This window comes from Alternaria novae-zelandiae (genome assembly GCF_023758075.1).
Source record: "Alternaria novae-zelandiae strain BMP 2774 chromosome Unknown scaffold_15, whole genome shotgun sequence".
Taxonomy (NCBI): domain Eukaryota; kingdom Fungi; phylum Ascomycota; class Dothideomycetes; order Pleosporales; family Pleosporaceae; genus Alternaria; species Alternaria novae-zelandiae.
In genome coordinates, this window is record NW_026056975.1 from 401,056 (window position 1) to 420,214 (window position 19,159).

General features: G+C 52.7%; 7 protein-coding genes across 7 annotated transcripts; 4 read left to right on the forward strand and 3 right to left on the reverse strand.

Moving 5' to 3' along the window:
• Positions 1 to 2,093: 2,093 nt before the first annotated feature.
• On the forward strand, positions 2,094 to 2,720 carry J4E88_007309 (uncharacterized protein; the record flags this gene model as incomplete). The annotated part of the gene is made up of 2 exons (XM_049400928.1): positions 2,094 to 2,465; positions 2,514 to 2,720. The coding sequence occupies 2 exons, from the start codon at positions 2,094 to 2,096 to the stop codon at positions 2,718 to 2,720; spliced, it is 579 nt and encodes a 192-aa protein (XP_049253240.1).
• Positions 2,721 to 7,319: 4,599 nt separating this feature from the next.
• J4E88_007310 (uncharacterized protein) lies at positions 7,320 to 8,245 on the forward strand (the record flags this gene model as incomplete). Its single annotated transcript, XM_049400929.1, has 2 exons — positions 7,320 to 8,033; positions 8,093 to 8,245. The coding sequence occupies 2 exons, from the start codon at positions 7,320 to 7,322 to the stop codon at positions 8,243 to 8,245; spliced, it is 867 nt and encodes a 288-aa protein (XP_049253241.1).
• Positions 8,246 to 8,303: 58 nt separating this feature from the next.
• J4E88_007311 (uncharacterized protein) lies at positions 8,304 to 9,617 on the reverse strand (the record flags this gene model as incomplete). Its single annotated transcript, XM_049400930.1, has 1 exon — positions 8,304 to 9,617. The coding sequence occupies one exon, from the start codon at positions 9,615 to 9,617 to the stop codon at positions 8,304 to 8,306; it is 1,314 nt and encodes a 437-aa protein (XP_049253242.1).
• An 801-nt stretch (positions 9,618 to 10,418) lies between these two features.
• Positions 10,419 to 11,177, forward strand: J4E88_007312 (uncharacterized protein; the record flags this gene model as incomplete). The annotated part of the gene is made up of 1 exon (XM_049400931.1): positions 10,419 to 11,177. The coding sequence occupies one exon, from the start codon at positions 10,419 to 10,421 to the stop codon at positions 11,175 to 11,177; it is 759 nt and encodes a 252-aa protein (XP_049253243.1).
• A 165-nt stretch (positions 11,178 to 11,342) lies between these two features.
• Positions 11,343 to 12,168, reverse strand: J4E88_007313 (uncharacterized protein; the record flags this gene model as incomplete). Its single annotated transcript, XM_049400932.1, has 3 exons — positions 11,343 to 11,432; positions 11,633 to 12,096; positions 12,135 to 12,168. The coding sequence occupies 3 exons, from the start codon at positions 12,166 to 12,168 to the stop codon at positions 11,343 to 11,345; spliced, it is 588 nt and encodes a 195-aa protein (XP_049253244.1).
• Positions 12,169 to 13,383: 1,215 nt separating this feature from the next.
• Positions 13,384 to 17,800, forward strand: J4E88_007314 (uncharacterized protein; the record flags this gene model as incomplete). The annotated part of the gene is made up of 5 exons (XM_049400933.1): positions 13,384 to 13,424; positions 13,606 to 13,619; positions 13,668 to 16,645; positions 16,696 to 17,326; positions 17,379 to 17,800. The coding sequence occupies 5 exons, from the start codon at positions 13,384 to 13,386 to the stop codon at positions 17,798 to 17,800; spliced, it is 4,086 nt and encodes a 1,361-aa protein (XP_049253245.1).
• Positions 17,801 to 18,525: 725 nt separating this feature from the next.
• On the reverse strand, positions 18,526 to 19,157 carry J4E88_007315 (uncharacterized protein; the record flags this gene model as incomplete). Its single annotated transcript, XM_049400934.1, has 2 exons — positions 18,526 to 18,678; positions 18,744 to 19,157. 2 exons carry the CDS (start codon positions 19,155 to 19,157, stop codon positions 18,526 to 18,528), a joined length of 567 nt encoding a protein of 188 aa, XP_049253246.1.
• Between the last annotated feature and the right edge of the window lie 2 nt (positions 19,158 to 19,159).

A 19,159-nucleotide genomic window follows, 5' to 3' on the forward strand; every position in this document is an offset into this window, starting at 1 on the left:
AGACAACAAGGAAGCGGGGTCTTCGGGCGCTGGACCGCCGCACAAACGAAGTCTTTTAGCCGTTCAACAACGCACAGCCCAGATTGACTAGTAGCAGGTATGTACCATGGCGGTGGGGGGTCACACCCACTGAGCATTGTGCGGAAGGTCGCTGTCGGCGGTATTCCACGGAGCAGACCCGTGGTGTGGGGCGAGAATCGACATGGCAGACGTACACGCTAGCAAGCGACGTGATGTGGATAGCAGTGGTGGCAGTGATCTTCGCTGATATCGTGAGCAAGTGCTGTGTGAGAGGTGCGACGAAGAGGAGGTGAGTTGGAAGGGTGGGAACAAGGACGAAAGGGGCGAATTAGCGGTCATTGCCCAGCCGAAGCGTATATTAGCGGCCAATGAAAATTACCGCAAGCGTGCATTTAAGCGCCGTCGCGTCCTTCGCTTTCAGCTTACGCACCCTATGCGGGGCAATTTACTGGCTTTGAGGCAGCTCGACGGCACAGCTGTCCAGGCGCACCGAATGGGAAGACACGGCTGGCCAAATTTCCTCGTTGCTGCGCGATGGAGTGCACCCCTTGTTGACGGCATCCTATGGCGCCGCCAGCACAGACAGGTTCGTCGATATCACGCTGCATCGAAAAGAGATTAACCCGCTGGGTCGCGATTGTGGGAGGAGTCTCAGACGTCAGGGCCGACGTCAGGGTGGCCGCCTTACTGAAGGTTACATTCGACTTCCACCCTCAAAAACCACAGGTATGCGCACTAGCCACGGTGCCGTGTAGCGGGCACACCCTGGCCGGCCAGGCGTGTAGCGGAATCCGATAGCAAGGCTGCCGCGACGCCCACACGGTCATGATCACCGTTGTTGCAGGACACCACCTAGAAAACCCAGCGCAGCGTTCCGGGCCAGCAAATGGGCCGGACACAACCGTCGAGCAACGCTGCATGGCTGGCCAATTCGCGGCTCAAGCGCAAGGCATGGCATGCTGGGGTCAGGGCCGCCAAACCACGTAGAGACAAGAGAAGAGCAGGGTGAAAGCTCGGGGCGCTAACGTGCAGGCCTGACCGTCAGTGCGCAGCAGCATCCTTCAAAGCCTACTGGGGGTGGCACGTTAGAGTCGACGCACTAGAAGTGACCTGCACTCGAGGCCGCTATACCGCTACCATCTTGATAAATATGACTGAGGCGTTCCCCTAGCCTAGTCGTCCAGCTCGAGCCTGAATATCATCACCGTGCGCCGCATCCTCTTCTTGCTACCGCCCGTCTCCAGTCTGCTACATTAGCGACCAGCAGTAAGGCGCAGCACATAAGCTTCTTCAAATCCTACCCGCAGCCGCAGTTGTCATGTCTATCATACTTGAAGGTGCTATCCTCCCTCCGCATCATCTCCAAGACAAGTCAGCCTCGTCCTGGCCAAGTCCCTACCACCCTCAGTACTACCCCGCGTTGGCCTCCTCGCCTGGCACTATGTCTCCACAGTCGTTCCATTCATACAATCCACGCTTGCCAGAAAGCCCTCTGCCTTCTCAAGAGCTCAACTGTCAGCCGACTACTGGGTGGTATGCCCCCTCAATTTCGGCCCCAGAGTGCCATAGCGAGGTTTGTACTTCACCCTTGTTGCGAGATCGGCTGCTCATATGCCGTCGTCTAGACCACATACGCCTCATATGGCTATATACCTCCACACACGGCGCAGGTCAACTTGTCACCACCTGCGTCTGCATCCTACTACTCAGCAACAGCTCCAGTGTCGACTACGCATTCAACAACAGCCATCTCTCCAGGTACCGTCTACTCTCGGGAATCCGTGGTACCAGAGTCAACACGGCCATCTGAAGAGCCCCAATCCGACGCAAGGACTGTCTTGCATCAGCCCACTTCTCGCTACAGGAGACAGTCTCACTTCATGGACCGGACTCACAGTGGTTCAGACTCGTTGCATTCGGCCGCAGTGGACGGCTCCTGGACGATGAACGCACTAGGCATTCATGCGAACCACGAAGCCTACTATCCGGCATTTCCAACTCATAGTCCCCGAGTGAGTGAACCATCAACAGAGCTATCGTCAAGCCACATGCCCTCGCCACAACCCCGACGCATGTACACACCGATCGCTCCTCTGCCCCTGGAGACACCCCGCTCGCACGGAACCAAGCGACAGAGGGAAGACGACGAAGAAGAAGAGCCCAAGCGAAGAAAGCGGTCCGACTCACAGATATCGAGCCAGTTTGAACTCAGTGAGGAAGACCGTTTACTTCTTCGGCTCAAAGAGGAAGAGCACATGCCATGGAAGGACATCGCAGCACGCTTTGTTAAAGACTTCGGCAGGCAGTACCAAATACCCGCACTGCAGATGCGTATCAAGCGACTAAAAGAACGGATGCGTCAGTGGACTGAAGTAGACGTCCAAGCACTGCGCAAAGCCCATGACTACTGGGTGCAAAACAAGTTCGACATCATCGCGCAAAAGGTATGCATCACCACCATCGATTTCAAGTACCACCACTGACTCCTGTAGATGCTCGATTACGGCGCAGAAGAAAAATGGACCGCACGCCAATGCTCTCGCAAATGGCAAGAGATCGATCCAACACCCATACCCTACACGCAGTTCGACCACCACGTCCAGCACGTCCAGCAAGGCTTTGCACCCTACGCGATGAGCCCCATCGAGCCCACGCCCATGAACTTCCCTCCCTTCCTGCACCAGCACCACACCACCTAGTCAACCTCGCCAGTGTCAGCCTCGCTTATTACGGCAGGAGGATGCGGGTAAACCACGCCGCATCGCTCTTCCTTTCTGATTCTTCCACTCCTAGGGATTGTCCCATCGGGGCAACATGTCTAAGTCTAAACGCTTCCCGCGATGCGGCACAGACACACCGGCGTTTAGCAAAGCGAGCAAAAAAAAAACGGGCGGCTTGCATGGCTTGGGTCAGGGAGTTCAATGGGGCACAGCAAGCAGCAACCAGCGCGCAACGCTTCTTAACGTTCGCCTTTTATGTCATTTATCTTCTTCTTTCGCTCGATACCCTTGCTTAACTAACTACATTTGTTGAGTTATCTTATTTCAAATACATATAACGATCATCTTCATCTCCTTTCCTGTTGTTGAGTCGCAGCTAGATCTCACAGGCCATCTGCGCGGCCCCCTTCTTCTGCTTCCCCATGTGCAACACGCGCACATCACATATCCCTGCTGCGCGTCTTTTCGGTTGTTGCAAGCTTCAAAGACAGCGCGTCTGCATCTACATACACGTGGAATGAGACAAAACGAGATCGCGTATCTCGCTCCCAAAACCGTTAAACCCTTCTTCATTTTCCCTTTCTGTCGCTCGCGCATGCGCTTTTCGCACCGCCCTAACTAACCTTATGCCGCCTTGTGGGGCCCTCGTTTTTGTTCTGGTCCCTCGCTCCTTCTTCAACGGGGCACCCATCTCCGTTACCACACACCCACCTGTGCCGAACTGCGCCGCAATACAGTACAGTCGTGCCGCAATCACGATTGTATCGATTTTTGGCGCACTGGTTTCAGATGTCTTAATAGAAAGCGCTGTGACAGGTTCGCTTATGACTTGACAAGGCTCTATTTTTTTTTTTCGCGGCTGCTCATGTGGTTAGTGGACACGAGACAACCGTTTTTTTGCGGCAGAGGTTTGGGGCTTGGGCTTTCACCCGCGCGGCTCGCGTGTCTTGAGGGCGGCACGGTGGTGGTGGTGCCGTACCTTCGCGCAGACGGTTTGGAGATGGGTGCGGCGCCGCAATCGGGCCTTTCGTGTCTTGGTGCCCTGCCCGCTATGGAGAAGCGATGGACACTGTTACATTGTGCGTTCCTTCGTGTGAATCCTGTCAAAGGGCACGGGGACATGACGTGCTTTCGCGATGGATGCCAATGCGCGCGTAGTCTGCCTTGATGATGCAGGTCACGCATCCGGGTCTGTTACGTATAGCACTGCGCATTCTGTTCTGTCGCCTGGGTAAGATGCATCATCGCTGTGGCTGCGCTATTTGCTTAGCTATGACGGTACGCATGGGTCGTGTGCGTCCTACCTCCGACTTTTCCGACTATATCGGTGCTTGTGTAAGAAGTGTTAGTAGTAAGAAGGCGTGATCGACGCCAGCATCCCTCGTATACCTCCATTCCAAGCTCGTGACTGGTCAGCATAGTCAGCCCTATGTGTAAGCTACGTGGTACAGTCCCTTCTCCACGCGAGCACGTAACAACTTACCTACATGCCACTGTTGTAGTATGCATGGGCTCATAGCGCGAGTATGCTAGGGGGTCTCAGCTACGCACACCGTACCTATCCTCGTCATCATCCCCTGCGTCTGCCACTATCTTACTGAGGTAGTTTCACATTCTTAGTGATGTATGGTCGAGACCATTCTTCGGCAGATGCACCAAGCACTGACAGACTGATTTAGCCAGTGCGATTGGAAGGCACGGGTGCCATGCGCTCTCCTGGGGCGTAGACCAAGGAGATCAGCAAGATGAACGGTCCTTACATAACGCTGTGCCGACTTGCGTATGTGGGTAGATTCTGATATTGACATCGAGCACTGAGCTCATGCTGATGTTGCGGAGAACAGGAGCTCGGCCGTATCAACCCCCGGCTGATGGACTACCACAGGCGTATAGAGGATGATAGTATCACATCTCCACACGATGTGGGGATCTGAGCAGGAACACCGGCTCCTACGTGCCGTGACATTGTATCTGTCAATCAAGGGCCCCGCAATCCTGAGTTCCCCTTAAGCTGTCAGTCGCTCTTCAAACGGCACGGGTGGCGCCGGTATGCACGACAAGAACTCTCGTCACACTGTCTATATCCTTCAGTGCTGCGACATCCTTTGCGCCGAGTGCTCTCCTATACGCACTGTAGATGTAACAGGTGGACGACGTCTACGTACTGAGTGTAAGCACTGCTGTCAGAAGCTCGAGCTCCATGCATGATGCCACCGAGACTTTCGCGGCAGTTTCAATCGACGCATCGACAATGGCTTCGAATACGGTCTGACGTGTACCACACATCTACCAGATCCAGCACGAGCACGGGTAGAAGTAGAATCTGGACGATGCTGATGGACCGCGCGGTGTAATATCATGCATCTGGTGGCTATGACTGGTCAGCGCGTTTCGAAATCTGGTGGATGGCGACGAACGATTTGCTTGGTGATCGCCCGTGGCTTGCTCGGAAGGAGGGAGCTTTCACGTCACAAGCCCTAGTCAGCTTACATCCGCTCGCCAAGGCAGTCGCGGACCGCGATGAAGACCGGTTCGTTGCGCATGTACGCAGCTTACTTCTCCTCGACGTCGCCAGCGGCCCGAACGGCCCTACGCTCGAGTTGAAAAACGGCTGGTAGCGGCCTTTCGCGTAGAACTTCCAATGGGAGTGGTGGTAAGAGTCAGGATTTAGTTGATAGACTTCTTCTAGAAGTCTTAATAGGCTGCTTATCATCTTAGACTAAGCCTCCGAGAACGCGCTGTGGCCAGTAGTAAGCTTCGTCGTCCGCGTGTGCTGTATACCCCCACGTTCCTGCGTCGTCGCGCATCACGCAGCGATCGGAACCTACCGCCATTTTACTTGGCTAGTCGTTGACCGCTGACGGCAGGACAGTATTCCACGTTCTGATTCCGAGCATGAGTGCTAACAGCGGCGAGACTCAGACGCAGGATGCGGACTAGTACACTCGGGGTAGGTGACATTGTTCGAATCTTCGGGATCTCCTCCGCATTGCCGAGCACGCGATAAGACAACGACCAGAGTCAGTGGAAAACGATCCCTGTAGCTGTGAATGACGCATTGAGCGACGGTTGAGGCTTGCGTCGAGGGGTTGAAACAGATCAGGAAACGGTTTGACTGGGTCGTGAGGTAGACGGAAGGGCAAGCAATGTGACAATGACAGAGGAGCTGCAGTTGACGACTCGACCGGGTTAGTGTTTCATGATCTACGCCCCACATTAGCAAAGGAGTGGAAGCGAAGTGTTTCCCTACGACCCAGAAGACAGAGTCAGTCGATAATGGCAAATATTGTTGAACTGCACTTGTTTTAGCCGCATCGCATGGGTTTCTAGAGGTGGCACAGAAGCGGCCAGATGCTAGACCCTATGAAGTCACCCTGCACGTGCGTGTCGTGTCAGCGTGCATCCCTTCACGGCTCACCGGTGGTACTACAGGCTGCCGAACCACTCGTTCACAAGCTCATGGTCGGACAAGCTTCAAGGCTACGGCAAAGATCGATCTCTATTCCGATAATGCGATCGGCATCCATCGAAAATCAGTCGTACAAAACTCTTCGGCTAATGTTGGAAAGCTGTCGTGCTACACTCCGTGGAGTTGAGAAACGTAAACCGACTCCTGAGACGCTGCCGGGGTGCCGAACCAAGGGCCAGTCCATCGGTGTGTCGGAGGAACGAGTTAGGCCTGCAACCTGCTATCCTCTTGCAGAAAGCACATACTCTTTACGCGACCCAGAGGTCCAAAAAGGAGGGGGGTCGGGACGTTTCAGGTCCGTGGGCTCGCATGCGCAACGTGGTATTGTAATTATCCATAGTGTCAGGCGCCTATTCGCGTGCGTTCGCCCCACCAGCTTTCGCCAGTCTGCAGCGTCTTCTCCAGATCTTCTTCGGCCCTTCTAGCGCTGACAAAGGGCCCGTCATCTCGGATCCCGTGCAGCTGAGGCCCGCGAAGCCGCCTGGGGTTCGCATGAGAGCTGGGAGCTCGATGCCTGTCTTGCTTCGCATATATGTGTTGAGCGTAAGAGGCGTCAATAACGGCGGTGATCGCTGGGTAAATAGTTGCAGAGTGACAGGAAAGAGCGGCAATTTGCCTAATTATGTGCTGCTACATTGGGTCGATTTGCTGCGTCATATGTCCTTAAGTGGTGGCCGCGAATTGATATTAATATTGCCGTTTTGGGACGGATCGCGTGGTAAGAGGCGCATGCGCCGTTGAGGTTAATTTGGTAGTAAAAGGGCCCAAAGAGAAGCGGTGATGATGAAGTATCCCCAAAATCCGATGGAGCGACGATGATGAAGTTTTGTTTCGCTACTCGGTGCAGCTAGGTAAGTGATCTTGCTACTGACGCGTCATTAGTCTTCGGCCTTGGCGCTTTATGTCCGCTATTTCCAGGTTCGCCGGGGTATACTCCTACAGGTACCATCCCGTCTTTGAGGCAACAGCCGCTCAAGATATACAACTATTTTCATCCATTCCATTGCAAAAGTACTATGCGGTCTGCTGCCCTCACAAGATTATCACAACTGCGTTCCCAATTGCCTCTTCCACGAACACCACGGTCCTTCCATACGTCATCAGCAGTCATGGCAGGGCTCACCCTCAACTCGCAATATACCATGCCATCAGGCTACAAGATTCCCGTCCTCGGATATGGCGTATATCAAACACCAGCAGATATCGCATCCGAGGTGGTCGAGCACGCGCTCAAAGTCGGCTATCGCCACGTTGATTCTGCCGTCGCCTACCGGAACGAGCAACCATCTGCGGAAGGCATGAAGAAGTCGGGCATTCCAAGAGAAGAGCTATTCTTCACAACAAAGATCCCTCCGAAAGACATGAGCTACGAGAACTCGAAACAGCACATCGAAAACACCCTCAAGATCACCGGATTTGATTATGTCGATCTCTGTCTCCTGCACAGTCCCTACGGCGGCAAAGAGAACCGCATCGGTGCGTGGAAAGCGCTCGTAGAGGATGTACAGGCAGGCAAGATTCGCTCAATTGGCGTTTCGAACTACGGCGTGCATCATCTAGATGAGCTAGAAGCGTGGATCAAAGAGACGGACGCAAAAGAGGGGAAGGGCAAAGGTGGAATCCTCAGCGTCAATCAGGTAGAGCTTCACCCGTGGCTTGCGCGACCAGATATCGTAGACTGGTGCAAGCAGCGAGGTGTGCTATGCGAAGCATACAGTCCAATCGTGCGCGCAACAAAAAACGACGATCCGCTGCTCCAGCCACTGGCGAAGAAGTATAACAAGACGCCTTCGCAAATATTACTGAGATGGAGTATACAGATGGTGAGCATAAAAGCAACAATTCTTTGTGAGAGAGTAATGAACTGACATTGCGATTACAGGGATTCATACCGCTCCCCAAATCCGTGACCAAATCTCGCATCGAGGAGAACGCCCAAATCTACGACTTCGAGCTCACAGCCGAAGAGATGGAGAGCTTGGATACTGGAGTGTATGAGCCCTGCGCATGGGATCCCACCGTCAGTCACGACTAAAGTTGTGAACATATGCATGTATCTACCGAGAAGCCAACGTAGATTCAAGGTTCAGAGCTCATGTCGTTCCACATCGGAAATCCGTGTCCATAATTTCCAGGGCTTCTACCCGTGGAGTGAGCACGAACATCGGGTAGTGTGGCCACTGATCATCCACCACACACCAGTCTTCCATATCAACATCTGCTTTCGCTTCACATTTTACATGCGCTCTTGGGGTTTCCCAGAGCCAATTCCGTGTCGAGTCACCAATCCAAAAAGTTGCTCTTTCCAGCTCTTGCCCTTGCTTCTTGTCTCGCATGTAATTGAAGATATTCAGCGCATCTTTTTTGTTGAGAAATAGGTATCTGCCGCCTTCTGCCTCTGCGTACTGTTCTCCGAGGGCGCGGAGCTCTTTGTAACTCCACTCCCGTGGCCCGAGTATGTCTATCCAAAAGTCTGCTTCTCGTAGCGTGGGTATGGAAACGATCTTTCCCAGCGTTTCCAAGGGTGAGCTGCTAGCGTTACGGAAGATGTTCATACTTAGATGCTTGACTTGCTTTGCGCTCTTTCTTATCATCTGAATCTCGTCGTCGAGATCGCCGTCATACCTCCATGGATGATGCTCAGTATTCCAGCGCATCTCAAGACTCTCCAAAGATCCGCCCTGCTGGTTCAGAATATCTTCGAAGAGGACGGTGTCGCGCTCGCCGTTGACAAGAGATAGATGCGTCAGCGTGTTCTTTGGCAAGCCGAGGATGAGTTCGCTGTCTGTCGTGTTCAGCGAGCGCAACGCTCGCGACTGCGAGAGAACCTTCCGCACGCTTTCCGGGACGGTGTCCACAGAAAGCTCCTCGATACGCGTCCAGTTCATTGCGTCAAGCCAAAGCTCCGCGTTGGTCTTCTCGCACTGCTCTTTCGATTGAGTGCGCCATCCAAGCCAGCTTATCCAATGGCCTTTGTAGACCCAATACAATGTGTCCATGAAACATTCCAGCTTGCCTGGCGCTAGACACTTCGGCCCTTTCCAAATTTCCTCATGCTGCCATGTCTCCCACTGATAGCCTTCAACCTTCAAAGATTTGATATCGGGATACTTTTCACCGCCGAAAGGGCTGAGCGGTAGATTCATCCGGTCGGGCCATGTACTGCAGGACCCGTAGACACCGATGTCAAGGGTGGATATGTTAGGGCAGGTAAGGAGGGCTGAGTGGACGGAGTCCCAGGTTGTGAAGGGTGTGACGTCGTATGGGTAGCGGTCGTCGAGGGACCGGGAAGGGTCAGCCTCAATTTTTGCCTCGATGGAAGTGGGACAGGGGTCTTTTGAATCCCACAGCGCTAGCGCAGCTGACAGGATGGAAAAAAGAAAGAATACGTGAGTGTAGAGGCGCATAGTAGCTGGTGTACAGGATGGTGGGTGGCAATGTCGGTAGCGTTGAGTATCGAAGCATCACACAGCTGGAGTCCGCCTGATATAACATCTGCTTTGCTACCGAATGATTCAAACTATGCGTGATGTTGTTATGTTGTCTTCTTGGTGTTTTTACTGTTGCCTGAACGCGACGGCCTCAAGAAGGTTCTTGCATGACTTTCAGGCGTCCAGGACTGCGATTCTTGCGCTGTGGACACATGTGTGATGCTGCTGAATTCTCGTGGCACGGACCTTAGAGCCCAGTGTGCTTTTTGACATCTCCAGGACTCTTTTGCAGGCGTTTTTCTGCAGCCTGGCCATATATAGTTCGTTCTCTTGCAGTTGCGTACGTTCATAGTGAATGTTTGGAGGAGTTGAGGAATTGAGATGGATGGCGCAAGCGAGTCATCTCGCGATGCGGGACGAGTCATGCAATGAACCGCTTTCACACGTGACGCGACGTGTCTTCTTCGCGTACAAAGTCGCCCATCAAGATGATGACGCAAGGTTGTGCCGAGGTTATCCGAGACAGAGCATCGAAGTTTATGCAACACGTCCGAGTACCTAAGTGGAGAGGCGGGTGAGTGTGACGTTTCTAAAGGACAGAAGGCGCCTACGTCATACTGACCTTGCAGCGAAAACCATAAACATATACACCAACCCCTCGTATCGCCATCCCCATCTCTCATACAACACAGCTTATACCCAATTGACTTCTCAATTCTCAAAACAACAAACATCCAGTTCCCACCAACCTACACATAAAACTCCAAATCAACCATCATGGCGGCAAACAAGAAAGTCCTCATCGTGCTCTCCGACGCGTCCTCCTTCCCCCTATACAACACCGGAAGCGATGGAAAGACCGTATCTCAAGACTCAGGCTACTTCCTCATGGAGCTAGCGAAGCCTCTCCAAAAGATCCTCGACGCCGGCTACGAAGTCACATTCGCATCACCAGAGGGCAAGGAACCCACACCAGACCCACTCAGCGTATCGCTTGCCGCCTTTGCAGGAAACTACTACGAGAAGCAAAGAGAGCTCGAATTGATCGAGCGCATGAAGAAAGAGAATGGCTTCTCGCGACCAAAGAAGTTCTCCGAGATCAGCGACGAGGAACTGAAGAACTACGGCGGTGTCTTCATCCCCGGTGGTCACGCTCCCTTGTCCGACTTGGGCGACAACGCGGATCTCGGTCGCATACTCACACACTTCCACACTTCCTCGAAGCCAACGGCTGCAATATGCCACGGACCCTGGGCCTTCCTCTCGACCAAGTACGGTCCGAGCAAGAAGTTTGAGTACGCGGGCTACAAGATGACGAGCTGGTCGGATGCGGAGGAGAAGTTGATGGAGACGATCTTCCGGGGTGAGATCGACAAGGTTGAGGGTACGCTGAGAGAAGAGGGTGCGGATATGCAGGAGGGTGTTGCCAAGTCTATGGGAAGTATTACTGTGGATAGGGAGCTTGTTACCGGCGACAACCCGATAGCGGCGAATGCGCTGGGTGACAAGTTCTTGGAGATGATGGCTGCAAAGTAAAGGAGAATTGGTGGAGCTCCCGCGATGATACGGTGTTATGTATGATTAGATGAGCTATGAATTCTTGCCCAATGACCACGTCGCCTCTTGCTAAGCTCAGTGTTGGGCCTCATGCCGAACTCTTCCTTCCTATACCTAACCCTCATCCTCTCCTCCACATCGCCCTCAAAACCTCCCAAGCACTTCTGCGCCCTCCTCATCTTCCTCTCCACCAACCTCCTCAAAACTACCGCCGTCGGTCTTCTTGCGGGGATACTCTGATTACACAGTTCAAATATCCGAATCAAATCCCTCGTATAGTTCGGCTCATTCATCGTAGGCGCCAGCACGGGAATAGTATGCTTAAAAAAGCGACTTTGAGATGGATCTGAATGTACAGTATTAGTGACAGCCCCATGCCAAAGGCCTTGAGCCTTGTGGGGACCAAGAAAACTATGCATCATCTCCCAGAGTACGGTGCCCAGAGACCAGATGTCTGTTTTGCAGGAGAGCGGCTGCCTTTGGAAGTAGCCGAAGCCTCGGGCGTCGGGGTCTAGGGTGTGCAGCTCGATATTGTTCTCGGGTGCAGCGTAGCCTCGGGTGAACAAGTGGTACTTCTTGGTATACTCCTCATATCCGAAAAGCTCGAGTATGTCGTCGAGATCCGCTAGCACAGGTCGCGGGAAAGAAGTGAAGGGATCTTGAGGCTCCATGAGGAAGATGTTGCTGGGCTTGATGTCGCGATGCACTTTTGGTATCCACCCAAAGGCTTCTGCTGCATCGTCCATACCCGGTGTGTACGTCAATCCGGTTGTGAGGTTGTAGATTGCTTCTGAGATTGTGATGAGAGTGATCCAAAACATGGGTTCAGGAATCTGGTCATCGGTGTCCTGCTGCCATTTTTCCGCGCTGTATTCTTCGATGATGTCGGATAGTGTGCCTGCAGAGCAATAGTCCATATATCTTTTCACCTCATACCTGTGTCTGGAAGGGGGATCGAGATGCTCGCCATGGTCGTGACACGACCAGAATCTATGTTTCAGTATTGCGCCGGAATTGGGAAGGGTGTCGATGATCCGGCAAACTGCCTGTCGCTCATTAAAGATGGCTCTGTCATCTGTCGTGACCTTTTTGAGTACAAAGCGCTGTAACGATGTTAGTACGTATCGGCGACGGGATAATTAATCTCGTGACTCACGTCGCGTATGGTGTTGGTCTCATCTAGCGCGATGTACAAACGTATAACCACGTGTTTGTCATCATCACTCTCGTCAGATAGGGTCTGTAAGAACTGATACTGGAGATCTGAAGCCATGTTCACTATTCTACATTGAACCTTTTGCTGATGTTAGGGATCGTCGTAGCGGTTTGCTATGGTCGACTGCTCCGATGTTGGAGACATCCTGCGGAAAGTACTCCTAGATCGGTGTAGAACTGATTTCTCGTATAAAGAAAACAATCGAAGTTAAACAAAGGCATCTTTGACATGCTGCGTCGTCGTAATTTGCCAAAGCTCTTTGTCCTGGATAGCAGTAGAAAGAGCGATGTATGACGTCATCAATTATGAGGGTCGGATCTCATTTGCGTGAAAGGAGCATCGCATGTAGACTCCGTGTTAGTGCGCACAGCGTCATTAGTTCTCTCCGCTATATCGAGCGCCATTGCTGATGAACAGAAAATCGTGATGATGTATATGAGGAGCACGAGTGATGCTTCGCGACCTCTTCGGAAGCACCTAAGCGAAGCTTGGGACGCGTCGCCCCCGGTCCACGCGCCGAGCATCTCCGTCCACTTTTCGCGTCAAGCATCATTCGGTGATAACAGCAGCTTCGCAGCACCGAGGCAGAGGCAGATAGTCCAAGATAACACGACTGCAATTAGCTCTCACCGACCCCGCATCCAAACGATAGCTAACACCGATCATCCTCAACATTCCAATCATCGCCAGTGCCGTGATTGCGGCATCCGTTAGACGCCTTCCCCAAGCGCAATGGTGACTGCCACTATGGGCAGGGCGCAGTGTCTGACAGCGGCAATGGAGCCTCTGATAGCACGAACGCTATTGTAATTGACAATGCTCGGCGCGGCCTCGGCGCATTAGCAGCAGCTCCAAAAAAGCATGGTTATGGCATGACGCAGGGCCATCCGGTAAACCATCATCGAGTCCTCGTTGTAAGACTGGGATAGACTCAACCTCATCGCTGAACCGCGATTCGGCTACGACACCATGGCCACGCCTGGTTACAGACTCGGCGTTGATGTTGGAGGGTAAGTAATGATCGCCTCAATTTTGCCTCATGGACCGGTGGGAGGCCTGGACGCCCACCCGCTAGCTTCCCCCTGGCACCGGCGGCGAACATGCAGAACTCCCCCGAATCCACAGCTGCCAGCACCTCGCGGCTTGTTTGAACACGGCCCACGTCAAGCAGCGCGGCTAACACGATCCTAGAACCTTCACCGACGGTACGGCCCTTTTCCACAAAGTATGCTTCATCTCTTAATCGAGTCTAGTCTGCGTCATCACCCCGAACGGCGAAGCGGTACGCACAAAAGTGCCGACCAACACGACAGATCAGTCTATTGGTGTGCAAGACGGAGTGCAACAGGCACGCAAAATCCTGAAAGAGAAGTACAACTGGGACGGCAGGTTTGAGTACATACACCATGGCACAACCACAGGTACCAATGCGGTGCTTGAAGGCAAAGGCGCCAAATGCGGTCTCATCGTCACTAAGGGTCACAAGGATATACTGTCCACACGGCGAAGCCAGATACCAGGCGGATTAGGCTCATGGATGCACTACGAACAGCCCGACCCTCTCGTGCCTCTCGAGAGGACTGTAGAAGTCAAAGAGCGCATCAAGATTGATGGTGAAGTCTTCTACGAGCTGGATGAGGATGAATTACGAAAGGACTTGCAGGATCTGAAGAGACAACAACCGCAAGCAATTGCCGTATCGCTGATCAATTCCTTCGCCAATAGCGCGCATGAAGAACGCATCAGGGCCATATTGAGCAGCGAGTTTGGGCCACATGTCGAGATTGTCACTTCTACAGATGTACTGCCGGAGATCCAAGAGTACGAGCGTACCGTTACGACAGCCGCCAACGCCATCGTCAAACCGGTGGTAAAGAGTTATATGCAGAACCTACAAAAGAAGCTCGAGAAAGACACAGACACGATCCGCATCTTGAAATCCGATGGTGACCTGACTTCAACCCAACTTGCTGGCGAGACACCGGTGCGCATCCTCATGAGTGGGCCAGCTGGTGGCGTCAAGGCTGTTTCCCATCTCGTCGCGAAGAATACGCCCTACAAGAATCTCATTACATTCGACATGGGCGGAACTTCCACTGACTGCGCTCTACTTCCGGGAAGTGATGCCATCATCCGACGAGAGACCGCAATCGGTCACCTGTCAGTACGAGCACCCAGCGTGGATGTTAATACTGTAGGAGCCGGCGGTGGCTCTATCGCAATTTTCAATGACTTTACGAAGACTCTACGTGTTGGACCCGAGTCTAGCGGCGCTACACCTGGCCCTGCAGCTTACGGAAAAGGTGGCATCCAAGCGACTGTGACCGATGCAAACTTGGCGTTAGGTCGCCTTCCATCGAAACTGCTCGGTGGAAAGTTCCAGTTGGACGTCGCCGCATCTACAGCTGCAGTTGAATCCATCGCGAAGCAAATGGGTCTTGATACAGCTTCAGCAGCTGAAGGCATTATCGACCTGGTAAACGAATCCATGCACGGTGCTCTGCGGCTGGTCTCTGTCGAGCAAGGCTACGATCCACGCGACTTTGCATTGGTCGCTCTCGGTGGTGCTGGTCCACTTCATGGTAACGCCCTTGGTCAACTTCTTGGTTCTTGGCCTGTTATCGTCCCTCCTTCTCCCGGTGTGCTATGTGCTCAAGGTGATGCTATCACGAAGATGTCGCATGAGCAGAGTTGCACATATATTCGCGCATTCTCTGAGATAACCGAGGAAGAACTCAAGGAAACATTGCTCGATCTCAAGGCCGGCGGTGTGAAGACAATGAAGACTTCGCTTGCGGACGAGAACGCTTCTCTTCATGTCGTATACCAAGCAGATATGCGCTACAAGGGTCAAGCTATGACACTCACTGTTGATCTGAGTTCTGATGAGTTTGACAACTCGCATAAGCTTGTGGACATCTTCCGTTCTAAATTCAACGAGGCCCACCAACATCAGTTCGGCTTCTCACACGCGAATGCTGAGATGGAGACAATGCGCTTGCGTGCTAAAGTCATCGATGCCTCCGAAGAGGTGGCTTTCAAACCTCTGGAAGATGCCGATACTTCTGAACCTAGTGAGGACGCCATCACGGCTAAGCAGGTTATTGTCTGGGATGGAAAGAAGGTTGATGCAACTTTCTGGGATCGGTCTAAGATTGGAGGAGCTGGCAAAATCATACATGGTCCAGCGGTTGTCACTGAGATGGACTCAAACACTCTCATCCTTCCTGGATTCTACGGAAAGATCGACTCCATGGGCAACATACTCATCTGGCCTACCGAGAAGAAGGACCATGGAAAGGCCGTGCACACCAAAGAGTCAGCTCAAGCACTGATCGAAGAGCAGCCAATCATCGCTACGCTCATCGCCTCTGCACTGGGATCTATCAGACGAGAGATGGATGCTCTCCTACTTCGTTGCGCCATGAGCCCAGCAATCCGAGAGCAGCAAGATGAGTTCAACGTCATCACCAACACACGTGGCCAGATGCTTGTCGGTCAGTTTGGATCATTCATACAGCAATTCCTGGACGGTTGGAACGGCACAATCGAAGAAGGCGACGTGTTCGTCACAAATGACGTATACCAGACTGATGGAGCCGTATCGCATCTCAACGACGTTATCGTCATTCTCCCCATCTACTACGAGCATAATCTCATAGGTTGGGCCGCGAACTTCGGCCACATAACTGATGTGCAAGGAAAAGTACCAGGTTCTATGAGCATCAACGCCAGCACCATCTACGAGGACGGCATTCAAATACCTATTGTGAAGCTCTACACAAAGGGTGTCTACAATGAAACTCTCGCGACGGTACTCTTCCGCAATTCCCGTGCACCAGACTGGTTTCAAAGCGACCTCATGGCGCTCGTTACCGCTTGCCGCACAGCTGCTACGCGTGTTACCGAACTATGCGGGCGCTACAGTCTGGAGGTGTACGAGGCAGCTGCGGATTACCTACTGGAGCAGAACAAGCTTGCCATTAGCAGGATCATCAATGACAAGATCAGCGATGAGGTGTCAAGCTTCACCGATTTCATCGACGACGATGGTCAAGGAGTTGGTCCATATGCCATCACTTGTTCCATGAAGAAGGAGAACGGGAAGCTTATTTTCGATTGGGATGGCACTTCGCCGCAGTCAAACAGCTCGATGAACTTCTATCTGTCTATCACGTTATTCAAGATGTTCATCGGTTACCATCTGCTCGCCATCTACGATCCGTATGCTGTAAGTAAACCATGCGCCAGATTATCACGAAGCATAACTAATTCTGGTAGGTGGTGAACGATGGATTCCACGACTTGCTAGACATCAAGATCCCGGCTGGTACCATCCTCCGTCCAGTGCGTCCAGCAGCCGTCAGTTGCCGCACTCATCTCCTCGGTCGCATCATGGACGTTTTGCAAGCGCTGTTTGGCCAACAGAATCCCGCCTACCGTTGCGCAGCAGGGTTCTCCGACTCACCCCATCTCTTCTACTCTGGTTTCAAGCCCGATGGCGAATTTTACTTGCTCTACCAAATCGGATTCGGTGGCGTGCCCGCGCGACCAATCGGTGATGGGCCGGACTGCCACTGTCTCTTCCCAGCTATCAAGTCCATCCCAGCTGAGAATATCGAGCTCTATTACCCCGTCATCATCGAAGCCAACGAGGCATTGCCAGATTCTGGTGGCGCTGGCTTCTACCGTGGCGGTAATGCACAGAGAACGTTGTACAGATGGCTATGCGAAGGCGATGTCAGCACGCATGACGACCGATGGCTGACCAAAGCCTGGGGCGTCAACGGTGGAAAGCCTGGAAGCAGATCGAGAAAGGTTGTCTATCGAAACAACAGCTATGGTACACCAGGCGAGAAGGACAACATGGAATTCTGTCAATCGAAGCAAGATTTCATACACGTATACCCAGGTAAGTCGCACTCATTGTTCGCGTGCGTGAACAAAATAACTAACACCCCCAGGCGATGTACTCGAATGGATAACCTGGGGTGGCGGCGGCCTCGGCGACCCCTTGACCCGCCCACCCGAACGCGTAGCCCAAGAAGTCCACCGCCGCCTCGTCACCCCCGAAGGTGCCGCAGAGAACTACGGTGTCGTCGTCGACCCGCACAACTTCACATTCGATAAATTCGCTACATCTACTCTCCGCAGTAAAAAACGCGAGGCGCGTGCCAAAGAGGGCGTCTATAGCACCGACAACGTGATTGATCGGGGTGGTACGCTCAGTGAGCTGATGCGCAAGTGTGACGAGGAGACGGGACTCAAGGCACCGGTGCCGCAGTGGGAGAAGAGAATTTATGGTCCGCATGCTGGGTTGGAGTATGTGAGGACTTGGTACGAGACTATGAAGAAGGAGGGGATGGAGAGGTGGGATAGGGCTTAGGGTGGTTTGGTGCTCTGGGTGTAACGGATTCGTAGCTATGTAGCGTGGATCAATGCTAATCTACATGATCCTGGTTTACCTCCATGTCAATTTTCGACTTGCAAAGACAGCTCCGGATACCTCGCCTCCAAGAATTTGTGCATCTCATCGTCGTAATACTTCCAGCTCTCTGGTGGCACAAACCCTGCGATGGCACGTAGATTTGGACGGTTGGTTTGAGCTAAGATCTGTGCAAATCCCGATGGTCGCCTTGCAGCGTTCAGAGCGTAAAGTTGTACGATTGTACGATCTCGAAAACGGTGTTGCTCTGGGTAAGCTTTGTCGGCGAAGACGTACTGATGGCGTAATGAAAAGCTCTCGACGACCGTCATCTCAAGGTTGTAACGATTGAACGGGGGAGATGAGGGATCTAGCATAGTCTCGGTTTCGTCGTTCAAAAACCTAGTCACCTCAAAGCCAGCATAGTCGATGAGAAGGTCGGGGAAGGGTGACGGTTCGACCAAGTCAGTGTTTAGCGGTACCACCCAGGATTTCTTATCACCGACCAGCCGGTTTCCTAGCAGTGTAGACGTAGGATCAGTTCTCGGGCGTTGAGGAAGCGCATCCTGAAGACTAAAGGGGGCGATGTCAATCCCAACACGCGTCCATCTGGCCAGAGCCTCTGGAACATTTTTCCAATGCTTGATGTCCGTAAGTAGGTAACCTTGCTTCAGAATGAAGGTGTGTTATGGAAACACAGAGTATGCTTTATTCCAGGTGATGAAGTTGACGTCACACGTCACGTCCGAAGTCTTGATCTTGGAGAGGGGAGTATATTCCGTCTCGTGAATGTACACGGTTTGACGGCCTTCGTCGGTGTCACGTTCAAATACTGGGTGCTAAATCTACGGTCAGCTACTTCAAAGACTGAACAGGCTCTTCGGTGTGACAACAGAGTACTTACGTCTGTGATGGGGTTTCCGATGACCCTGTAACCCTCGTTTTCAAGAAACGATCTCAGAGCCTCGGCATGCGGGCCCTTCTCCACTAAGAGCCTGTATAGCATATTTGTAGGCCCATCGAACAGGCTGAAGCTGAGTGGCCTTCTCAGCATGAAGCTGAGCGCAAAAGATCCGCTAATAAGTATGTTGTGCTTCGCCTGTAGCGAGCGAAACGCGTTTGGATCTCTCACAAACAATTTCAGCTTTTCGTTGATGTTAAACTGTGTTCGTTCGACCAGGCCCACATAATCACTGAACGCCTTTGTGGTGCGCGAGAGTGCGATGATATCCCCAATGTCGAGATGGCGTAACACGCTGTCCTGAGCTGGAGTGTAGGTGGTTAAGAGATCGAGAAGTTTGAAATGAGGGGACTCCATCG